The 20,802-nt window shown below is 36.0% G+C and overlaps 1 protein-coding gene across 1 annotated transcript in view; it reads right to left on the bottom strand.

Annotated features, from left to right (window-relative positions):
- FBXO11 (F-box protein 11) overlaps positions 1-20,802 on the bottom strand; it is an 86,854-nt gene that overhangs the window by 13,291 nt on the left and 52,761 nt on the right. Inside the window, exons 2-11 of the mRNA XM_027623536.2 lie at positions 10,482-10,609; positions 10,261-10,342; positions 9,698-9,842; positions 8,286-8,415; positions 7,506-7,589; positions 7,295-7,427; positions 4,814-4,920; positions 4,616-4,727; positions 4,427-4,533; positions 4,206-4,343 (exon numbers count right to left, since the gene is read on the bottom strand). Coding sequence (XP_027479337.1) covers positions 4,206-4,343; positions 4,427-4,533; positions 4,616-4,727; positions 4,814-4,920; positions 7,295-7,427; positions 7,506-7,589; positions 8,286-8,415; positions 9,698-9,842; positions 10,261-10,342; positions 10,482-10,609 — 1,166 coding nt within the window. The remainder of the gene's footprint in view (positions 1-4,205; positions 4,344-4,426; positions 4,534-4,615; positions 4,728-4,813; positions 4,921-7,294; positions 7,428-7,505; positions 7,590-8,285; positions 8,416-9,697; positions 9,843-10,260; positions 10,343-10,481; positions 10,610-20,802) is intronic.

Raw genomic sequence — 20,802 nt, 5'->3', positions numbered from 1 at the left:
GTGGGGCTCGATCCCAGGATGCTTAACTGACTGAGCCACCCAGGCGCCCCCTGAACATAAGGTTTTATAATCCGCTCTAATCTGTAATGGCCAGCTTGGTCATAGGCACCTAGTCATTTACCCTGTTGTAACTTAAAGGTTAAAAATGTTCCTTAATTCCATCAAAGATAAAGTTTGTAACCTCTATCTTTTAAGATAACATTCAAGAGAAGAAAGCAGCAAAAACCATTTTTTTCTTCATGTTTTTTAAAAAAGTAAACTCTACTCCCAACATGGGGTTCAAACTCATAACCCTGAGATCGAGAGTCACATGCTCCATTAACTGAGCCAGCCAGGTTCCCACTACTCTTCATGCTTTTAAAACCAGAAGCCTCTACATTGCTACAATTGTCCTTTTACAACATTCAGAACAGTTTTATAATTTTACAAGGAAAGCGATCTCTTGTTATGGGCTTAAAGGGTTCAGTTAATGTAATTAATAGAATGCATCGGTTTTAAGAGATGCCTTTAGTGTAAAGTCGTAATAATACAGAAATGTAACCAGGATATAGACAGAATTCTACTTTGCCTTGTAAGATGCAAACCAGGGAAATTCCAATATATATTAACAAAACTCCAAAAGCAGGGACTTTTTTTTAAACATTTTATTTATTTGAGAGAGAGAGTGTGTGCACGCGAGCATGCATGCAAGCACATGAGTAGGGAGGAGGGGCAGAGGGAGTGGGAGAAACAGGCTCCCCGCTCAGCAGGGAGCCCCAGATGGACTCAATCCCAGGACCCTGAGATCATGATCTGAGCCAAAGGAGACGCTTAACCAATTGAGCCAACCAGGCGCCCATAAGGTTAAAAACTCAACACTGATATCAAAATAAAAGGTGAAGCACTTTTTAAGAGTTTCTCTTAAAACTCAAGAATGAAAAATAGAGGGGAAAAAAATGCTATCTTCATTGAAATAAACTTTCACAACCCCATACTATTATCTATAAAACACTTGCCCAATACTGTGAAATCTGGATAAGGAAGAGCAGGGTGCTGAAACCTAACAAATGTTATCTTAGACCTTTAGCAAGGTAGTTTTCCCCAAGTAACTGAAGGTTCTCATAAACCTAGCTAAGGATCTTCTAAGGTGATCAGATCTAGTGGCATGACTGGAACACGGAAAAGAAATATTCCCATATTATTATTTTCATAAAAATAACTCAAGCACAAGAAGTAAATGTGAGCAAGAATACACACTAATGTGCAATTTCTGTCATCTAAAACTTATGCTTCCTATCTAAGGGAAACTATCCAAAGTAAAGGAAAATGAAAGGAGAGAAAGGACAGCCAGATTTCAAGATAGATAATCTGTCATCTGTCATTCTGTCATATGTTAAATTCATAAATTTAGAATGCCTCCAAAATTTTATAGCAATTTGGCATTGCTATGGCATTCTTACTGTATTTTACAAAAATAACACTGTAATGGCTTAATATTAAACTAAGATAATTGGGAACCTGTAAACACTGATAGAAAAATTATTTTTAGGAATGAGACTGGCACTGTGGTTATGTGAAAGAAAGAAAGAACCCCATCTTTTAAAGATGCATACTGAAATATTTACAGATGAGATGATGATGTCCAGGATTTGCTTCAAAATAATCTAGAGAGTAGAGAAGAGAGTAAAGAGTGAGTACAGAAAAAACAAAACTGGCCATGAACTGATAGCTGCTGAAGATGGAGAATGGGTAGATGGGCATTCATTCATTATACTCTTTCTTACGTAGGTTAGAAAAATTCCATAAAACAAAATACATTAAAAATTAGAGATAAAAGCCATACTGGGGGGAAAAAAAGACAAAACTATGGAGACACAGTAAGGCGCACAGATTTGAGGAAATCACATAAAACTTAAAGAACAAAGTAGTACACAGCCAAGCTTCTAAAGAACACATGGAAGAGAAAACCAGCAAAACAACACGTTAACAACAAAAACCTACATTATGGATACTGAAGTAGAAAAGCAAATCATCACAAGAAAAAAACTCAGAATAATCTCAGACAAAAACCAAAATGATCTCACACTTGTCAGCCACATTTAATGCTAGAAATATAAAAATGACTACAAAATTTGGAGGGAAAAAAAGTATAATCAAAATTGTGTATACTTAGCAAAGTTAAAAAGTAATGGATAGGCATTCTCAAGTGGTAGGAATTCAAGCTACAATGCCTGTAAACCGTTCTTTTAAAAATAAGCAAATAATGAATGGCTAGATGAGAAAATTCAGCCCTACAAAGAATGAATCAAAATTTAAAAAAATTCAGCAATGGAGAAACTGTTATAAAAGGACTAAAAGTAAACAAATATAGAATAAATACTAACCAATAACTACAGGAAATGTAAAAGTTATAAACCTTTACATAAGAAAAGAATATAAACGATGGGATGGAGATAGGTTGAAATATAAAGTGCTTATTTCCTCATTTTTCACAGGGAAAGTTCATACTTCAAAGTTTAAACATGAAGTTAACAATGACAAATGCTAGTCATACCCTGAAATCCTAGAGGTGTCCTTTATACTTGCACATGTAGTATTTTTACATAAACAATTCTTTAAAAAATAAAAGAGTAGAAAATCTTTTATGATTCATTCTCATGAATATAGAAATTTAAAGTATGTCAACAGGAGAGGAAAAGGAACAAAAATTCAGAGAATAAGTATGTGTATATTTAAAGAAAGTGGACAGTACAGAAAGTTTTAAATGTTTATTCTGATGTTCTTTGAAGTTCTACAGAAAACAAAGTAAAATTTTAAAAAGATTATCTTCAGTTCTGGTATCCTACCAATCATGGGCTGTCAACACAATGACAACAAGCCAAAAGAATAACTAAAATGGGAAGAACATTCTACCACGGGATTTTAAAGGATTGTGTCACAATACTAAAACAGATGATAGACCCAAGATGTTTTTAATTTTCATCCTTTCCTTACAAATCTGTAATATCTTACAAATCTCTTTATTAATCCTTGATGGGAATATCCTTTTCTTCACTAATTGACAATTTGTATATGTGAATCCAACAATCCTCTGTTGCCTGATTCATACAACAGCAATAAAACTTCACCACAATACCGTTTGGCCACCATGCCATCATCTCCTCTCCCATCTCTAACAAAAATGTTGCCAATGTTGTAACAGGACTTGAAGATTACCTCAATGAAAATCAGACATTAAATGAAAAGAATACCTGAATAGACACCAAAGAGCATTATTCTGAAAGAGTGGCCTAAAAGAGCTTAAAAAGTTGTGTCTCTTGAAACTTGTGTAAAATGACACAATAGTACTTAAAATACAATATCATCCATAAAGATGCTAATTAACTGCTGTGTAAGTTTTAGAACTGATTTTATTACCATTGTATCTCTTATTAAAATTCTGCCAATTAAAAAAATTTTAAGAGGAATAAAATGGAAGTCAAACTAATAATGAAACCATTAATTCTCAAAGTGTAGCCTACAAACAACCTGCATCAACTCACTTAATGGTGCTTATTAAAGATGCATACCCTGGTCCCCATTATATTTATTCTATCTGGGTGACTTTTTTTTCCCCCTAAAGATTTCATTTATTTATTTGACTGAGAAAGAGAAAGAGCACAAGCAGGGGGAGCGGCAGGCATAGGGAGAGGGAGAAGCAGGCTCCCTGCTGAGCAGAGAGCCTGACGTGGGGCTCGATCCCAGGACCCTGGGCTCATGACCTGAGATGAAGGCAGATGCTTAACTGACTGAGCCACCCAGGCACCCCTATCTGGGTGACTTTTATGCATACTTACATTTGAGAACTACTGGATTAGATTTTACTCCCATCAAAGATTACATCAATTCCCTAAGGACTCCATCTTCTCTATATGCACATAATATGAAATTCATGAATTTATAGAATATTGCATATTAATTTTAAAATATGCTGAAATTTCTTTTAAACCTATACTCTTCAATTCACCTAGTTTGGTGATAAGAAAATGCAGAAACCTATTTGAAATTTAATAGATATGGAGCAACTGACTGGCTCAGTTGGTGGAACATGTGACTCTTGATCTCCAGATTGTGAATTCAAGCCCCACAGTGGGTATTCAGAGATTAAAAATAAATATCTTAAAAAAAAAAGAAAGAAATTTAACTGATACAAAGTCAGTTTTTCTATTAAGAATAAATGTTCTTACCATGCCATGATCAAATGTGAACACACCAACATCACGTCCATGATGGATATGATTCCGTCTAATAATTGGGTTTCCATGATTTTTAACCCAAATCCCAGCTAAAGCATTATTGGAAATTTCATTATCCTCATATATTCCCTACAACAATTAATCAGAAGTAGGTATTAGCAAAACTTAAAAAAAATTTTTAGCAAGAAAAAACCCATAAAAGTTAAAAATACCTGTGCATGATCTGTTATATAAAGTCCAACATTTTCACAGTCGCTGATGTTACAGTGCTTGATAGTGGGACACGCTCCTTGACCACTAACACATACTGCAGAGCCAACTGTAAGAAAAATTATTTATTTAAAAACTTACTGCACAACACAATGACTTATTTTATAATAAAACATAAGGGAAACACTAACCTGTACATGTACTTCGGATGATACAGTGATCAATAATAGGGCTACAGTTTACCGTAATCTCTAAGCAGTGGTGTGCATTATGGTGTTGAGCAGATTTGTCATCAGGGTTAAACTGAAAAGTAGAAATTTTGTTTGAAATTTTGTCTGAACCACTGCCTTAAATGATCTTAACATATTCTAAACCTTAAAATTCCTTACCCTTATTGTCATATATCCAACATAAGCATCCTCAGAACCTTCCATAAAGACGAAGGTCGAATCTCTAGTGTTTTCAATTATAACTTTGTCTGCTACTTTTCCAGGTGCTGTGGAGAAGATATTTGAAAACACATTACCTTTATTTTTTTAAAAACACATTTACCAGATGAAATTCAAATAAAATTCAATTTTTTAAAAAAGATTTTAATTAATTAATTAATTTGAGAGAGAATGAGCAGGGGGAATGGCAGAAGGAGAAACAGGCTCCCCACTGAGCAGGGAGCCCAACACAAGGGCTTGATCCCAGGGTCCTGGGATCATGACCTAAGCTGAAGGCAGATATTCAACCTACTGAGCCACCCAGGTGCTCCTAAGATTCAATTTTTTAATCAGTAAAAATACCCTACCATAAAACTAATAATACAGAAACCTTTTTATTGTTTTTAGATTGCGTACATTTTTGAGAGATTTTTTTTTCATTTTTCAAGAAAAATTTTAATCAAAGTATAGTTGACATATTAGTCTCAGGTATACAACATAGTAACTTGACAATTCTATACATTACAAAATGCTCACTATGGTAAGTCTCTGTCACCATACAAAGTTATTATTTTTTTAAAAAGATTTACTTGAGAGAGAGAGAGAAAGAGAGAATATGTGCGAGCAGGGAGGGGGCAGAGAGAGGAGAGAATCCTCAAGCAGACTGCCCGCTGAGTGCAGAGCCCAAGGACCATGAGGATCATGACCTCAGCCAAAATCAAGAGTCAGATACCCAACTGACTGAAGCACCCGGGTACCCCATTATTATAAAATTACTGTTATATTCCCCATGCTATACTTTTCATCCTATGACATTTATCTTATTACTGGAAGTTTGCACTTCTTAATCCCTTTCACCTTTTTCGCCTTTCTGCCCACTCACCTCTCTCCTGTAAACCACCTATATGGTCTCGATATTTCTGAGTCTCTTTTTTTCGTTGTTTTGTTTTAGAGTCCACATATAAGTGAAATCACTTGGTATTTGTCTTTCTCTGACTTATTTCACTTAGCATAATATGCAGAGGGAGATTTTAAAAAACATTAGTATGAGTAGGTAAGAATAATGTTCATTTTATGAGGTCACTATGTTTCACTGGCCTTTACTACAGGGAGTCTTACTTATTTATTTATTTAAGATTTTATTTATTTATTTGACAGAGAGAGACACAGCGAGAGAGGGAACACAAGCAGGGCGAGTGGGAGAGGGAGAAGCAGGCTTCCCGCTGAGCAGAGAGCCCGATGCGGGGCTCAATCCCAAGACTCTGGAATCATGACCTGAACCGAAGGCAGACGCTTAATGACTGAGCCACCCAGGCGCCCCAAAAAATGGTTTCTATGGAAACAAAATCACTTCCAGCAGCAACAGAAGAAGAGCTCAGAGACAGGAAAGGAGAAGGGGATGATGAGTAGGTGGAGACAGAGAGAAATGTCCTAATTGAAAATTCCTTTTTTTTTTTTAAGATTTTATTTATTTATTTGACAGAGAGAGACACAGCGAGAGAGAGAGCACAAGCAGGGGGAGTGGGAGAGGGAGAAGCAGGCTTCCCGCTGGGCAGGGAGCCAGATGCGGGGCTCGGTCCCAGGACCCTGGGATCATGACCTGAGCCGAAGGCAGACGCTTAATGACTGAGCCACCCAGGCGCCCCGAAAATTATTTCTAATATTGGCCTTGATCTGGAAGGTACTGCAAATCACTAGGCAAAATTTTCTATACCCTCCCTCTCCTTTTCTCTGTGGTGGAAATGGCTCCGGAGCGAAGCAGAAGGGGCAGTAAATGCAAATTTCAATAACAAGTAATAATTACTAGCTATCTTAAAATGGTCCATGTACTGTGTCCTTAAAAAATCAGACAGCACAAATCTTGAAATGACTGATTAGTGCTCAAGAACTATTCCATTGATTCTTAGAAATTTGACTATAAAAATAGCTTTGAAATAGTACAAAAAAATTTACCAAGGACATCTGTTTCATTAAAAACACAACAATAGAAACATTTACCATCTTTTTCAAATAAAAGATAAAACAAATATCTTTCTTTCCTTAATGAATAACTACAGTGTTGGACAAAGTACAGACATCAAGATATACATCTAAAAAAAAAAAAAAAAGAAAAAGAAATTGGGGCGTCTGGGTGCCTCAGTCAGGCGTCCTCCTGATTTTGGCTCAGATCATGATCTCAGGGTTGTGAGATCGAGCCCCTACTTCAGATTATCTCTCTCTCCCTCTACCCCCTTATCACCTCTCTCTCTCCACAAAAAAAAAAAAAAGATACATCTGTAATTTCTGAACTCTCATGTTTTCATTGCAATAGGCAATATTCCTGTTCTTTCTTAACCATTAAGCTATTATCAAGGTTCACCTGGATTTTAAGTCACTAGCATTTAAAAAACCCATCATGTGAATAATACATTAAAATTTTAATGACAATGCATTTCAGAATACCTGCACCAATCATGGTGATTGGAGATTCAATATATATCCACTCATCAGTGTATATTCCAGAATGAACAAAAATAAGTCCATCAAAATGAGCTTCTTGTACCCCACCAAGGGCATCTTCAATTGTATCATAATACTAGAAAAAAATAAAAGTGTCAGTACAGAACTGAAAGATTACCATTTTAAGTCTTATAAAAATACAAATCAAACATACCAACATATTTTCTCTTCCTTTATATCTTGCAGGATTACTGTAGAAATGTTCAGCAAATCCTGGCTTTACATGTGCACCTTTATACTAAAATGTCAAAAAACAAAACAACAAAAAACAAAACAAAAAAAAACCAGAAACATTGACTACTAATGTAAACATATTCTAAATACTGTATATTTATTAAATATCAAAAACAATTATCAATTATTCCAACTAATTTTCTGTTGCATAGGGCGATGTAAAATCTGAAACAGCTTATGACTCACTAATAACCAGTAAGAAAGGACAAAATCTTTTAATCTCAGCACTACTGATATTTTGGGACAGTAATTCTTTGTTGTGGGGGCTGTCCTGTGCATCACTGTTAAGATGTTTAGCAGCATCCCTGGCCTCTACCCACTAGATACCAGTAGAATCCTCTTCTCCAGTGTGACAACCCAAAATGTCTCCAGACATTGCCAAATGTCCCCTGTGGAACAAAATCACCCCCAGCTGAGAACCACTCATAAAGGACCATATAAAAATTAAAACAACTACTGAACACTAATAATTTAAGAAAAGGTTCGAACAGACCCATAAAAAGTATAACTGCTCTCAGGCTACTGATACTTATTGCCACTGTTTAAATTATTAACAAATATGTCAGTAGTGAAAAGAACTGAACATTTTGTTGAGTGATAGATATATTCATTGGCTTGACACCTATTCCTGAGTTTGAATTAATTCTTTAAAAAGAAACTTTATGAATATAAATCAATATTTTCCGTTTATACTTCATACCAACTGCTGGAAACTCTCTTTCCAAGGATTTGGGTGTTCATATTCTTCTGGATTAATCTGGTAGAATTTGCCAGCTTCAGGATGCATCATAGGGCGAGTATATTCAAAAACTTCCATGTATAATCGTTTCCTGTAGGAGGAAAGGAATGAAAAATTTCTTCATAAAAAGTCCTTTAAACAACTAGAAAAATTACGTGATGCTTCAAAAATATATAATATAAAAAATGAAAGTTTTAACTGTAAAATAGTTTTTGGCTAAAAACAATGTAACTATGTATAAAAAATAGTCCATCTCCCAAAATAGTGTCAATTCTTCAAAATTTGTTTAGGGGAAAAAAAAGGCCACCCTTACTGTAAAAGCCTCATAGAGAAATTATTAAAAGGATGGCTTTCAATAAAATACTCTGAACTTAACTCTTTGTATATGTTCAGTTCATTTACATCCTATTACCAAAAACCATCAAACCTCAGAAATGTAGTCATAGTAATTATCATTTCCTGTACAAAGCAGTGTTTCCTTCCAGTCTTTTTATCTACAGATAGTTTCATTTATTACAGTTGTGATTATATAGCATCTAATATTTTGCATTCTGCTCTTTTCAAAAACTTTTCTAGAACACAGCATTTTCCCATGTTGTTAACAACTCTGTAAAAATCATTGTTAAATGCCTTTATCACCACCCTTCAAGTAGACATTACATTGTTAGTACATTCCCTTATTGCTGGACATTTAGATTATTTCTAATTTCCCCCCACAATTAACTGTGCTATTATGAAAAATCTGTACATAAGGCAAAAAAATTTCCAGAAGCGGAATTACGTGGGTCAAACGGCATGCTTATTATGAATACAACTGTCAAACTATTTTCCAAAAGTGATGTATCAAAATCTACTTTCACATTAAACTATCCAATTGAATAACCTGTTTAAATTAGACATAGTTCTGTTTCTAAAAAGCTTAAATTTAAATGAAAAACATTTCCCATAATCACTCAGTTGCTATTAACTGATAAGTAGCAGAGAAAGTACTTCATTTATTATTTTATAAATACCACTCGGACCAACAACCTACATTTTTGATAAATAGGTAACTTGGAATTTATAAGCATTCTAATTTTGTTCTATTTAATTTTTTTTTAAGATTTTATTTATTTGAGAGAGAGAGAGCATGAGAGGGAAGAGGGTTAGAGGGAGAAGCAGACTCCCCGCTGAGCAGGGAGCCCGATGTGGGACTCGATCCCGGGACTCCAGGATCATGACCTGAGCCCAAGGCAGTTGCTTAACCAACTGAGCCCACCCAGGCGCCCTAACTATTTAATTTTAACTATCAACTCGCACTTCAACTTCCCTACCATCTTTTTAGCATTTGGGGCGGCAAATAATATATTTCAAGATAATAAATTTTCACTTACCATAAAATTGGATCATTAGCGAGCTCACTGAAGCGTTTACACACACAAGCTGCTCTACAAAGATCCTGTTCCAGCAAGTAAGAGAAGATTTTTAGAACCACTTCATCTGGTAGTTTCTCCTGAAGATACTGTTCAGCAGGTGCTGCTGTAAAGAGATTAGCAAACAGAATATAAACAATCTATTTGCTGTGCTAGCAACAAGTTTCTCACTATTTAAAGAGCATAATTTTCATTTTACCTAATGAATAGATTTTTTGTTAACAATCATTTTATAACCATTTTGCTTTGATAGATGACACACACATTTACCTTCTTTTGTCCTGACTTAAGTATTCTTTCTTTTAGTTGTTATGTACCATTGCAGAAACTGGCTAAATACATAAAATGTATTTTTATATAATTAAAGTCAAAAGAGTGAGAGGTCAGGGTTCTCATGTTTATTCTATACTATCACCTTCTCAATCCCAAATGCACCATTAAACTGTATTTAATTTTTGATTTGTTGGTATCAAACAAAATTAAAAAGATTTAACCCTAACTCTTAGTTTTCTCAAGGGAAATACCTGACAGATCTTGTGATTTTCCAGATACTCTTGCGCGTTTTGCACGATGACCAAAGTTTTCTGTAGTTGAAGTTGAGGCACCCTTTGAAAACAAAATGAAAACTAATTAAGCAAATATTTTTACCATATATAATCATTACTTCAAAAAAATGGTGATATTTCCCTTTCTGTTTCTAACAATTCTTTCACTACAAAAAGAGAAGCAGTTACTTTTAATTTACCTCCATACTGCTCTTTGTAGGACACGCTGTTCTTTTTGGCAAAAGAGTTTTTCTACGAAGTTGGTATGGACTATTTTGTGCACCAGGACCTGATTCTTCAGCAACCATATCTGCAGGTACATCATCATCTGTTATAAACAAAAGCAACATGAAAAATGACACTTTTTTTTTTTTTTAAAAACTCTTGGAAACAATATACTTTTAAGAAACTTCATAAATTTTTTTAGGGGGAGAGGAGGTAGATAACTTTTTTTTTTCTTTGAGAGAGAGGGAGAGACAGGAGAGAACGAGCAGGGGGAGTGGTAGGCTCCCTGCTGAGCAGGGAGCCCAATGTGGGGCTCTATCCCAGGACCCTGGGATCATGACCTGAGCTGAAGGCAGATGCTTAACCAACTGAACCACCCAGGTGTCCCTAGATACAACTTTTATATAAAATTCCAGACAACTGGGGGGTGCCCGTGACTCAAGTCGGTAAGCGGCTGCCTTAGGCTCAGGTCATGATCCCAGGGTCCTGGAATCGAGACCCTCAGCTGTCTATCGGGCTCCCTACTCAGTGGTGAGCCTGCTTCTCCCTCTCCTTCTTCCCCTGCTTGTGCTGTCAAATAAATAAAATTCCAGCGAAGTGGATAAACATCTGAAAGAAATGTTGGACTTCATTTCTTACTTCACCATAAATTCCAAAGTAGAAAAACATATATATATATATATATATATATTTTTTTTTTTTTAGAAGATTTGAGAGTGAGCGAGCGAGCAGGGGGAGGGGCAGAGGGAGAGAGAGAATCCTGAAGCAGACTCCCTGCTGAGCGTGGAGCCCAACTGAGGGCTAGATCCTAGGATGCCAAGATCATGACCTGAGCTGAAATCAAGTCAGCTGCTGAAATAAAAAAAATCAGCCACTCAACTGACTGAGCCACCCAGGTGTCCCAGAACATGTATTTAAATACAGAAAAATCAAATCACTGAAAGAAAATGAAAATTATTTTTTTATAATGTTAAAGTGGAAAAGAGCTATAACACCAATTTTGGAAGGCATTTAAAAAAAGGTGAGGACCATGTTCACTTGATGAAGGGAATGGAAGACTTACTACCACAATCGTTACAGTCTAAGTGGGGTGAGAAGGGTAGTCTTGCAAGAGGTATCAGAATCAAAGCAGGGTGAGGAGGGTGTCCATGGAGAGGTACAGCTCAGTGAAGGGTATCATCAAGTAGGATGAAAAGGGTATCTATGCAGACAGTGCATGGACTCAAACTGTGGCATAAAGTGCTGGAGCTCAAGAAGGATAAGATGGAAGTTTGGGGGGGTGGGTGGGAGGGTGGCCTAAAATGGAGAGTCAGAGCAAGAGTAGGAAGAGAAGGCCATCACACAGGAGATGGTGGAACTGGAAGACTGGTTGCATATAGTAGAGGGATTCATCAGATTTATCAAATAATTAAACAGTAATGGAAGCCAGCATCACTTCTATGATAAAGATACATAAATCTAATTTGAAGAAACTTCAGACAAATGCAAATTTCTTCTAATGTGTTTTAATAATCTTCAAAATTGTCAAAGTCCTGAAAGTCAAGCAAGTCTAAGGAAATGTTCCAGGATGAAGGACATAGAAAAGATACAGCAGCTAAATGCAACATATGGTTGTGAACTGGATCCTTTTGCTACAAGGATCTACTATTAGGACAATTAGTGAAACTTGAAGGGGGGGTGTGTGTCAAAGGATTAAAAGGTAGTAATGTGTTGATGTTAATTTTCTGTTTTTAAATAGCTGTAGTACAGCGATTTAGGAGAGTATCTTTTTTTGTAGGAAATACTAAGGTATTAGAAGGTGGCAGGACAAGAGACTGGCAACTTCTGAAGGGCAATCAGAGGGAAAAAACCCTCCTTGTACTGTACTTTTAACTCTTCTCTAAGTTATGAATTGTTTAAAAAAAAAGCTAATAGATTTGATTAATATATAAAAAGTTTTAAAATTCTGCTGAGAAAATGAACACTATAAACATAATTAAAAGGAGCAACACAATAAGGAAAATATATTTGCAGTACATGTCACAGAAGGCTTATTTCCTTATTATATCTGTATGCCTACAAGTCAGTATGGAAAAGATGAACAATTCAATAGAAAATCAGGCCAAGGATATGAACACACAACTCAGAATTAAGTTTAAATGCTAATAAAAACTACAATGAGATTTTTTTATGCAGATTATCAAAGATCAAAAAGTGGGATATCCTAGTATCAAAGGATAATATGAGGGGGGGGAAGTTCCTAATTGCTTTAAGGACAGCAACTTGGCAATAGCTATTATTACTTAGCAATTCCATTTCTGGGAACTGATGCTGTAATTATATATTCATACATGTGGGCAAAGTACTATGTACCAAGATATTTGCTGTAATACTGTTTATAGTACTGTAGGGTAACAATCAAAATGTTCATCAGTAACTATTAAACTATGATGCAGCTATACAATAGACTATTCTGTGGTCACTACAAAATATAAAGCAGTTCTATACAGACTGCTAGGAAACTATTGCAAATATATAGTAAGTATGAAAACCCAAAATATACAGAACAACGTGTTTAGTGTATGTATGTTCTGAGGCTATATAAATATGCTTTATAAATACATATATTTACTAAAATACGTAAACTTCATGATGGCAGGAAGCTAACTTGAAGAGGCTTCTACTGGCCAAAGATGGGACAATTTGAGCATCCGTAAGAATGAATGAACTGAAAAAAATACATTTAAATCCATGAGTAATGATACTTCAAAAAAAAATTTTTTTTTTTAAAAGGTTATTTTCAGGGTGCCTGGGTGGCTCAGTAGTTAAGCGTCTGCCTTCAGCTCCGGTCATGATCCCAGAGTCCTGGGATCCAGCCCGACATCGGGCTCTCTGCTCAGCAGGAAGCCTGCTTCTCCCTCTCCCACTCCCCCTGCTTGTGTTCCCTCTCTCGCTGTCTCGTTTTGTCAAATAAATAAAAAATCTTAAAAAAAAAAAAGTTATTTTGAAAGATGCTAGTGAAAATGAAGTCATCATTTTGAAAACTGGTAAATAACAGGAAATAAACATTTATTCTTCCTCTCTTACATAAACTGAACACCAGATAATCAAATATTGGCTGAGAGGAAGTTTCTCTAGAGAAACAAATACTTCACTAATAAATGAAGAAATAATAAAAATTTGCAATCTCTAGAGTTAATGGATTTAACCGCTGAGTATCTAGTTCCTAATATCACAAAAAGAGAAACAACCAGACATAATAGATCTCCTGATGAAAGAACACAATAGCACCCACCAAGTTTTGCCAAAACACCTAATCTGAAGCTGATCAATCCTGTAAGAAACTCTAAATGGTCAAACTATTAACAGTTTCCTCAACAAATAAACTGCATGGGAAAAACAGGGGGGAAGAAATAAGCAAATCTAAGGCATACTGCTTAAGAATGTACACTTTGTTATTAAAATTATAAGAAAACGCCAAAAAATTATCAAAAAAATGCTTTTTGTTGGTGAAGGAAAAGGATTATAATTGGAACAGGGCACATAAAAGGGTACTGCAGTGGCCAGCAAAATTCTATTCCTTGACCTATTGGTATTAAAATACCCAACTTTAATAATAATTCAATGCCTTAATAATAATTCGATAACCTATATGTCTGTTTTATATGAGTTTCTCTACCTATTATTTTACAATAACAAAGATGTCTTTTAAAAGGTGGGGTTTAAAGCAGTGTAATATTAAAAAATGTTTTTCAAACAGCAGACCTTGGGAAAATTAATATTTTTATTTTTTTTAAAGATTTTATTTATTTATTTGACAGAGAGAGAGACAGCGAGAGAGGGAACACAAGCAGGGGGAGTGGGAGAGGGAGAAGCAGGCTTCCCGCCAAGCAGGGAGCCCAATGCAGGGCTCAATCCCAGGACTCTGGGATCATGACCTGAGCTGAAGGCAGCCGCTTAACCAACTGAGCCGCCCAGGTGCCCCAAATTAACATTTTAAGCCTAATTTCTCTCATCTACTAAAGATAATAGTATCTTATAATTCAGAGGGCTGCCGAAGGGATTTAAATAGAATAACACATGCAAAACAGCAGTGTGCCTGGCTCATTTGAGTGTTCAATAAATGTTTTTGCTATTATTTCATTTAAATACTATTCTATTAATATCACTTTCAAATGAAACTTGGAAAACCAAGCAAGTTTTCTAGGAACCGTACTGTTGCCAATGTGATATGCTTATTTTTGGTGTCATCCCTTTGTAGTTTAATATGTGGTTAATTTCTAAAAATGTTTTGTGTGTGCTTGAATGGAACATCTACGTTCTATTTTTTAAAGTTTAAACACATCTAAAAGATCGTTTGTTAACTCTGTTGTTCACATAATTTATGTGTTTACTTTTGTTGGGGATGGTGGTAGTGATGATCTGATTTATTAGCTTCTGAATGAAATGTGTGAAAATCCCTCACTATATAGGTAGTCCTTTATTTGTAGTATGTAAAGTTTTGCTTTGTATACTTTAAGATAATGTTATCTGGACATACAGGTTCAAGATTATTACTTCCTCTTGGTGAATTATTTCATCATTATGCAATGGTTCTCTTTATCCTTAATAAGCTTTGCCTTAAAAATCTATTTTTGCCTGAGGGTCACCTGGATGGCTTAAGTCAGTTGGTTAAGCGACCGACTCCTGGTTTCAGCTCAGGTCCTGATACAGCGGTTGCTAAGACTAAGCCCCGAGCTGGGCTCCATGCTGACTGTGGAGCCTGCTTGAGATTCTCTATCTCCCTCTGCTCCTGTTCTCTAATAAAAAAATAAATAAAATAAATCTATTTTTGCCTGATAATATTTTCCTAACAGCTTTTTGTTGTGTTTTATGTCAGCCTAGTATTTTTTCAACCTTGTATTTTCAACTTTTTACTTTTGGATTACATTCTAGATTTAGTTCTTAACCATGTGTTGCTAGATTTACTTTCCTTTAAAAAAAAAAAAGTCTTAGGGACGCCTGGGTGGCTCAGTTGGTTAAGCGTCTGCCTTTGGCTCAGGTCATGGTCCCAGAGTCCTGGGATCGAGTCCTGCATTGGGCTCCTTGCTCAGTGGAGAGCCTGCTTCTCCCTCTGCCGGCCGCTCCCCGTCCTTGTGCTCTCGCTGACAAATAGATAAATAAAATCTTTAAAAAAAAATTTTTTTTTAAAAGATTTTATTCCTAAGTAATCTCTACACCCAACATGGGGCTCGAACCTAGAACCCCGAGATCAAGAGTCGCATGCTCCACCAACTGAGCCAGCCAGGTGCCGAGAGATTTTCTTTCCTTTTCAGCTAAAGTAATGACATCTAATTTGCTATTTAACCCATATATCAAGGCAATCTCTCTCTCTCTCTATATATATATCCATTTATATATATGTAATTTTTATTTATTTTTAAAGATTTTATTTATTTATTTGAGAGAGAGAGAATGAGAGCCAGAGAGCACAAGAGGGAAGAGGGTCAGAGGGAGAAGCAGACTCCCCGCTGAGCAGGGAGCCCGATGTGGGGCTCGATCCCGGAACTCCAGGATCATGACCTGAGCCGAAGGCAGTCGCTTAACCAACTGAGCCACCCAGGCGCCCTATGTAATTTTTTAAAAAGATTTTAAGTAATCTCTACACCCAACGTGGGGCTCAAACTCACACCTGAGATCAAGAGTTGCATGCTCCACCAACTGAGCCAGCCAGGTGCCCCTCCATTATTTTATTTTTTAATTTCTGAAAGTTGATTTGTTTTTCTTTTTCAAGTCTTACTATTTCTATTTTATTTTATAAAGATTTTTGTTTATTTATTTGACAGAGAGAGACAGCGAGAGAGGAAACACAAGCAGGGGGACTGGGAGAGGGAGAAGCAGGGGGACTGGGAGAGGGAGAAGCAGGCTTCCAGCTGAGCAGGGAGCCCGATGTGGGGCTCAATCCCAGGACCCTGGGATCATGACCTGAGCTGAAGGCAGACGCCTAACGACTGAGTCACCCAGGCACCCCACTCTTTCTTTTTAAAATAGGCCTATTACATCACCAAGCCTCATCTCCCTTTTTTTTATCCTTTTAAAATTTTACACACGCTTACTTTATATTCTTATATATATTTTAAAGATTTTATTTATTTCTCAGAGAGAGACAGAGAACACAAGCAGGGGGAGAGGCAAGCAGAGGGGAAGCAGGCTCCACCTTGAGCAAGGAGCCTGATGTGGGACTCATTCCCAGGACCTTAAGATCATGATCTGAACCGAAAGCAGCCGCTTAACCAACTGAGCCACACAGGCGTCCCTTTATATTTTTTAGATTATCACTGGTCACTTAAAATTTTTGCACAATTTCGGAAGCTGTTTCAGGTCCTAAGCCACAGGCCTGGGTCTTAGTGCTAGTTCTATTTTGAAAAGGTCCAAGGCCACCTATTTCCCATCCCCATATACACACCAAATTCCACCCCAGGTCCTTAGGAGATATACCCCAGGACCAAAAGGTCCCTGTGCTATTTTATGCAGCAGCACCAACTCCCACTTACTGCTTTGATTTGACTTCTCTCATTTCTGGTTTCCTTCTCTTCTTTCCTTCTTTAGGGCTTAGCTATGCACTTACAGTTTTGCTCTTATTTTGTGCTACATTTCCGTATATTTGTAATGTGTATGCATGTGGGGATGATTATCTCTAGCAGCTTGGTTTATAATACTGGTACCAGTTTCTGTAACACTCAGAAGTACGTTCTCAAACTCTTCATCCTATACAACCCTCTCACCCCACTCCCATCCCTATTTAAAATCTACAGATCTTATTATTACAGACACCTACACCTCACCATCCAGTCCAGAATCCTTTCCTTCTCACCATGAACACAACAAATATTAAAGACTGAAAAGTAAGGAATTCAGAGGTACTAATGGAAAGGTGTTAGTTAACTCAGCTGCAACGTGAAGTTCACATCAAACAAATACATGAAGCTACATAATTTGAATTGTGTAATGCCATCGTAACCTCAACTTCCCGTTTGTAAACACTGTCCTGTTCTAAAGCACTCAAAGCTCAGTTCTAGAAGAAATGTATTAAATTCTTACTTGTGCTGAGGTAAAGAATCTGGGCTAAATTTCTACATAGTTCTCATAATAAGTTATCACTGACTGTTTTAAGTTATGCTAGAAGGTATTTAAAAAGGGGTCATTCTGAAAAGATCACTTGGCCACTATTATAATAAGCAAAGGAGAAGAATTTTTAAAAAAAACACTCTAGTCATTAGTGTTCTCTTCATTTTTTGAATTCCTGTAGAATTGTATAAGAATCTGCAGTACTGGATAAGGACCATATATGTCATAGCTGCCTTTTGTTGTTATTTATTTTTGGTTTATGCCATATTTTCCTAACAAAAATATAAGCTCTGAGGGCAAAGGCGTTTTTTTTATGATTTATTTATTTGAGAGAGAGAGAGAGAGAGAGCAAAGGAGGGGCAGAGGGAGATGGAGAGAATCTCAAGCCGACTCCCTGCTGAACACGGAGTCTGGCATGGGGCTCTACACAGGGCACAATCCCAGGACCCTGATATCATGACCTGAGCCGAAATCAAGAGTTGAATGCTTAACCGACTGAGCCACTCCAGTGCCCCAAGGGCTTTTATATTCTTCCTCAGTTTCTACTTTGTCCAGTAAGTACTCAATAAATGTTGATAACACATCTATGGAGAATACTTTAGTTTTATTCAATTCAAGGAATTTTTCCCAGAAACCATTACTAGTGGTGAACTATGATGATCTTATATACTACTTTACAGAAAACAAAAACCTGGACAGGAACTGCTTCATTTCTTTTTACATCCAACTCTATGAACTTACTTAACATGCACATCCATTATTTTTTGTTCCCTCCTAAAATTATGGAGAAGCATTCTCCAAGATAGATTTGGCACATATGAAGCAAACAACAAAAAAATTTGTTAAATAAATAAACAAGACAATGAATAAGATGAATAGTTAATGTAACTGCCAAACTAGCTCCAATCCAAGAATCAAGAAATCATAAAATATTAGTTATTGGTTTGTTCTTACAACAGTCTAAAAGCAAGCCCTCAAAATAACATTTTGTTAAATTTTTTTACCTTTATAGTTTCACCTTTATATCTAATATTAGAATGCCAATATTTAGCAAGCTGTAATCTAAGACTAATAAAAAAAGTAATTCTCAATGCCAAAAATACTCAATTTCAACTATAACTCATAGAAAACATAATTTTCAGTTAGGAAATACTTAGCCAGAGATGTCTAAGTAGAAACAGAATGTGATTCATATATGTAATTTTTAAAAGTTATTTATTTTTTTAGTAATCTCTACACCCAATGTAGGGCTGGAACTCATAACCCTGAGATCAAGTGTCACATGCTCTTCAGGACGCCTGGGTGGCTCAGTTGGTTAAGTGTCTGCCTTTGGCTCAGGTCATGATCTCAGGGTCCGGGAATGAGTCCCGCATCTGGCTCCTTGCTGAGCAGGGAGCCTGCTTCTCCCTCTGCCCCATCTCTGCTTGTGCTCGCTTGTTCTACTCTCTGACAAATAAATAAAATTAAAAAATAAATAAATAAAAAATAAATGCTCTTTGAAACACACATATATATATATATATATGAGAAAGAAAAAGTGTTACATGCTCCTCCAACTGAGCCAGCCAGGCACCCCTACATATGTAATTTTTAATTTAATTTTTAATATTCTAGTAGCTGTATTTTAAAAAATCAGTGACACACACACACACACTTTTATTAAGACCTTATCCGTGCTCTAGCGTCCCTGGCTGGCTCAGTCGGTAGACCACATAACTCTTAATCTCAGGGTTGTGAGTTTGAGCCCCATGTTGGGTACAGAGTTACTCAAAAGTAAAATCTTAAAAACAACAACAAAAAACCCTTTTCAGTGCTCTAAAAGATTAATAGTACCATACAATTTAAAAGGATGCTATACACACCCACACATTAATTTTCATTTTGTAATTTTTAGATTTTACTGTAAACCCTATACAAATATACCAGAGTCTTCACTATTAATAGGAGCCAAGGTTTAAGTAAAGCTGTCTGGAAAATAAGCACACGTCTTTAACTAAAAAATAATCTTTGAAATCCTTGGTATTAAATATGACTGAAAAGAAGAGACTTAAGTCTATATATTCTGAAACTAGAACAACATCTTAATTTTTATATAGTTAACTATTTTAAAGGCTAACAAAAAACTACTACTGCTTGGCTGGGGTTCAAAGTCCTTTAGGTTATACAGTAACCTGAAGTTAGAGTTATGGAATTTAATTTACAGTAATTTCTTTCACCCATAAATATTATATATATTCCACATTACTTACCCATGGCCACAGATCAGATTGGAAACTTAAGCAAATCTGCGCTAGTAACTGTGTGTTTAGAAACAGCTCCCAGTCTCACGTTGTAAAGAACCACACTTGACAACTGTTTCTAACACAGTTGGGAACTACCACAGCTTTTCCAACTACTAAAAAAATCCAATGAATAAACTGAAATGAAGACAAAATTCATTTTAAATGTTTTTTAACTTAAATATTTTACTTAAAACTTAAATATTTCACTTAAATTTTTTTCTTAAATATTTTAAGGTAGGGAGTCCAGAAATAAAGTCATAATAAAACACTGCTTTTTAAAAGCATGACTTGCTATAATCAGGTGTTTCTAATTATATACTTACAAACTTTAAAAAATATAATTATTCAAGATACCATTATATACTTCCATTAATGTATTGTTATTATTTATACACATACATACACTTCTGCTAAACTTCCACCACAACATCAACTATAGGGATTATCTAAGACTGGTCAAAGAAAATATATTTTTATGTTGACCACTGAATAATAATCTTTACAAGCCACTTCTTTGATACTATAAAAACTTACTGGAAACTCAAACAGGACTTCATTTCAAAAGAAAAAATTTAGACCAATTCATTCTAAATGGACTGACAGGGGCGCCTGGGTGGCTCAGTAGGTTAAATGTCCAACTCTTGATTTCGGCTCAAGTCATGATGTCAGGGTAGTGAAATCCAGCTCTGAGTGGAGCACCACTTCAGGCTCTGTGCTCTCAGTGGGGAGTCTGCTTGAGATTCTTTCCCTCTGAAGCCTCCCCCCCACTCCCGCTCATGCTCTCAAATAAAAAATAAATCTTAAAAAAAATTAAACTGCCTGACATAAAGTATGTTCAACAAGTATTTGCTGAATAAATGAAGACTAAATGAATGAATGTGCCATGCACGATGTGAATTACTGGTGAAACAGAGCAACCATTAATTCT

This window comes from Zalophus californianus, chromosome 8, assembly GCF_009762305.2.
Source record: "Zalophus californianus isolate mZalCal1 chromosome 8, mZalCal1.pri.v2, whole genome shotgun sequence".
Taxonomy (NCBI): Eukaryota; Metazoa; Chordata; class Mammalia; order Carnivora; family Otariidae; genus Zalophus; species Zalophus californianus.
The sequence above is the reverse complement of the archived record's forward strand: the minus strand, read 5'-3'. Positions and strand labels throughout refer to the sequence as shown.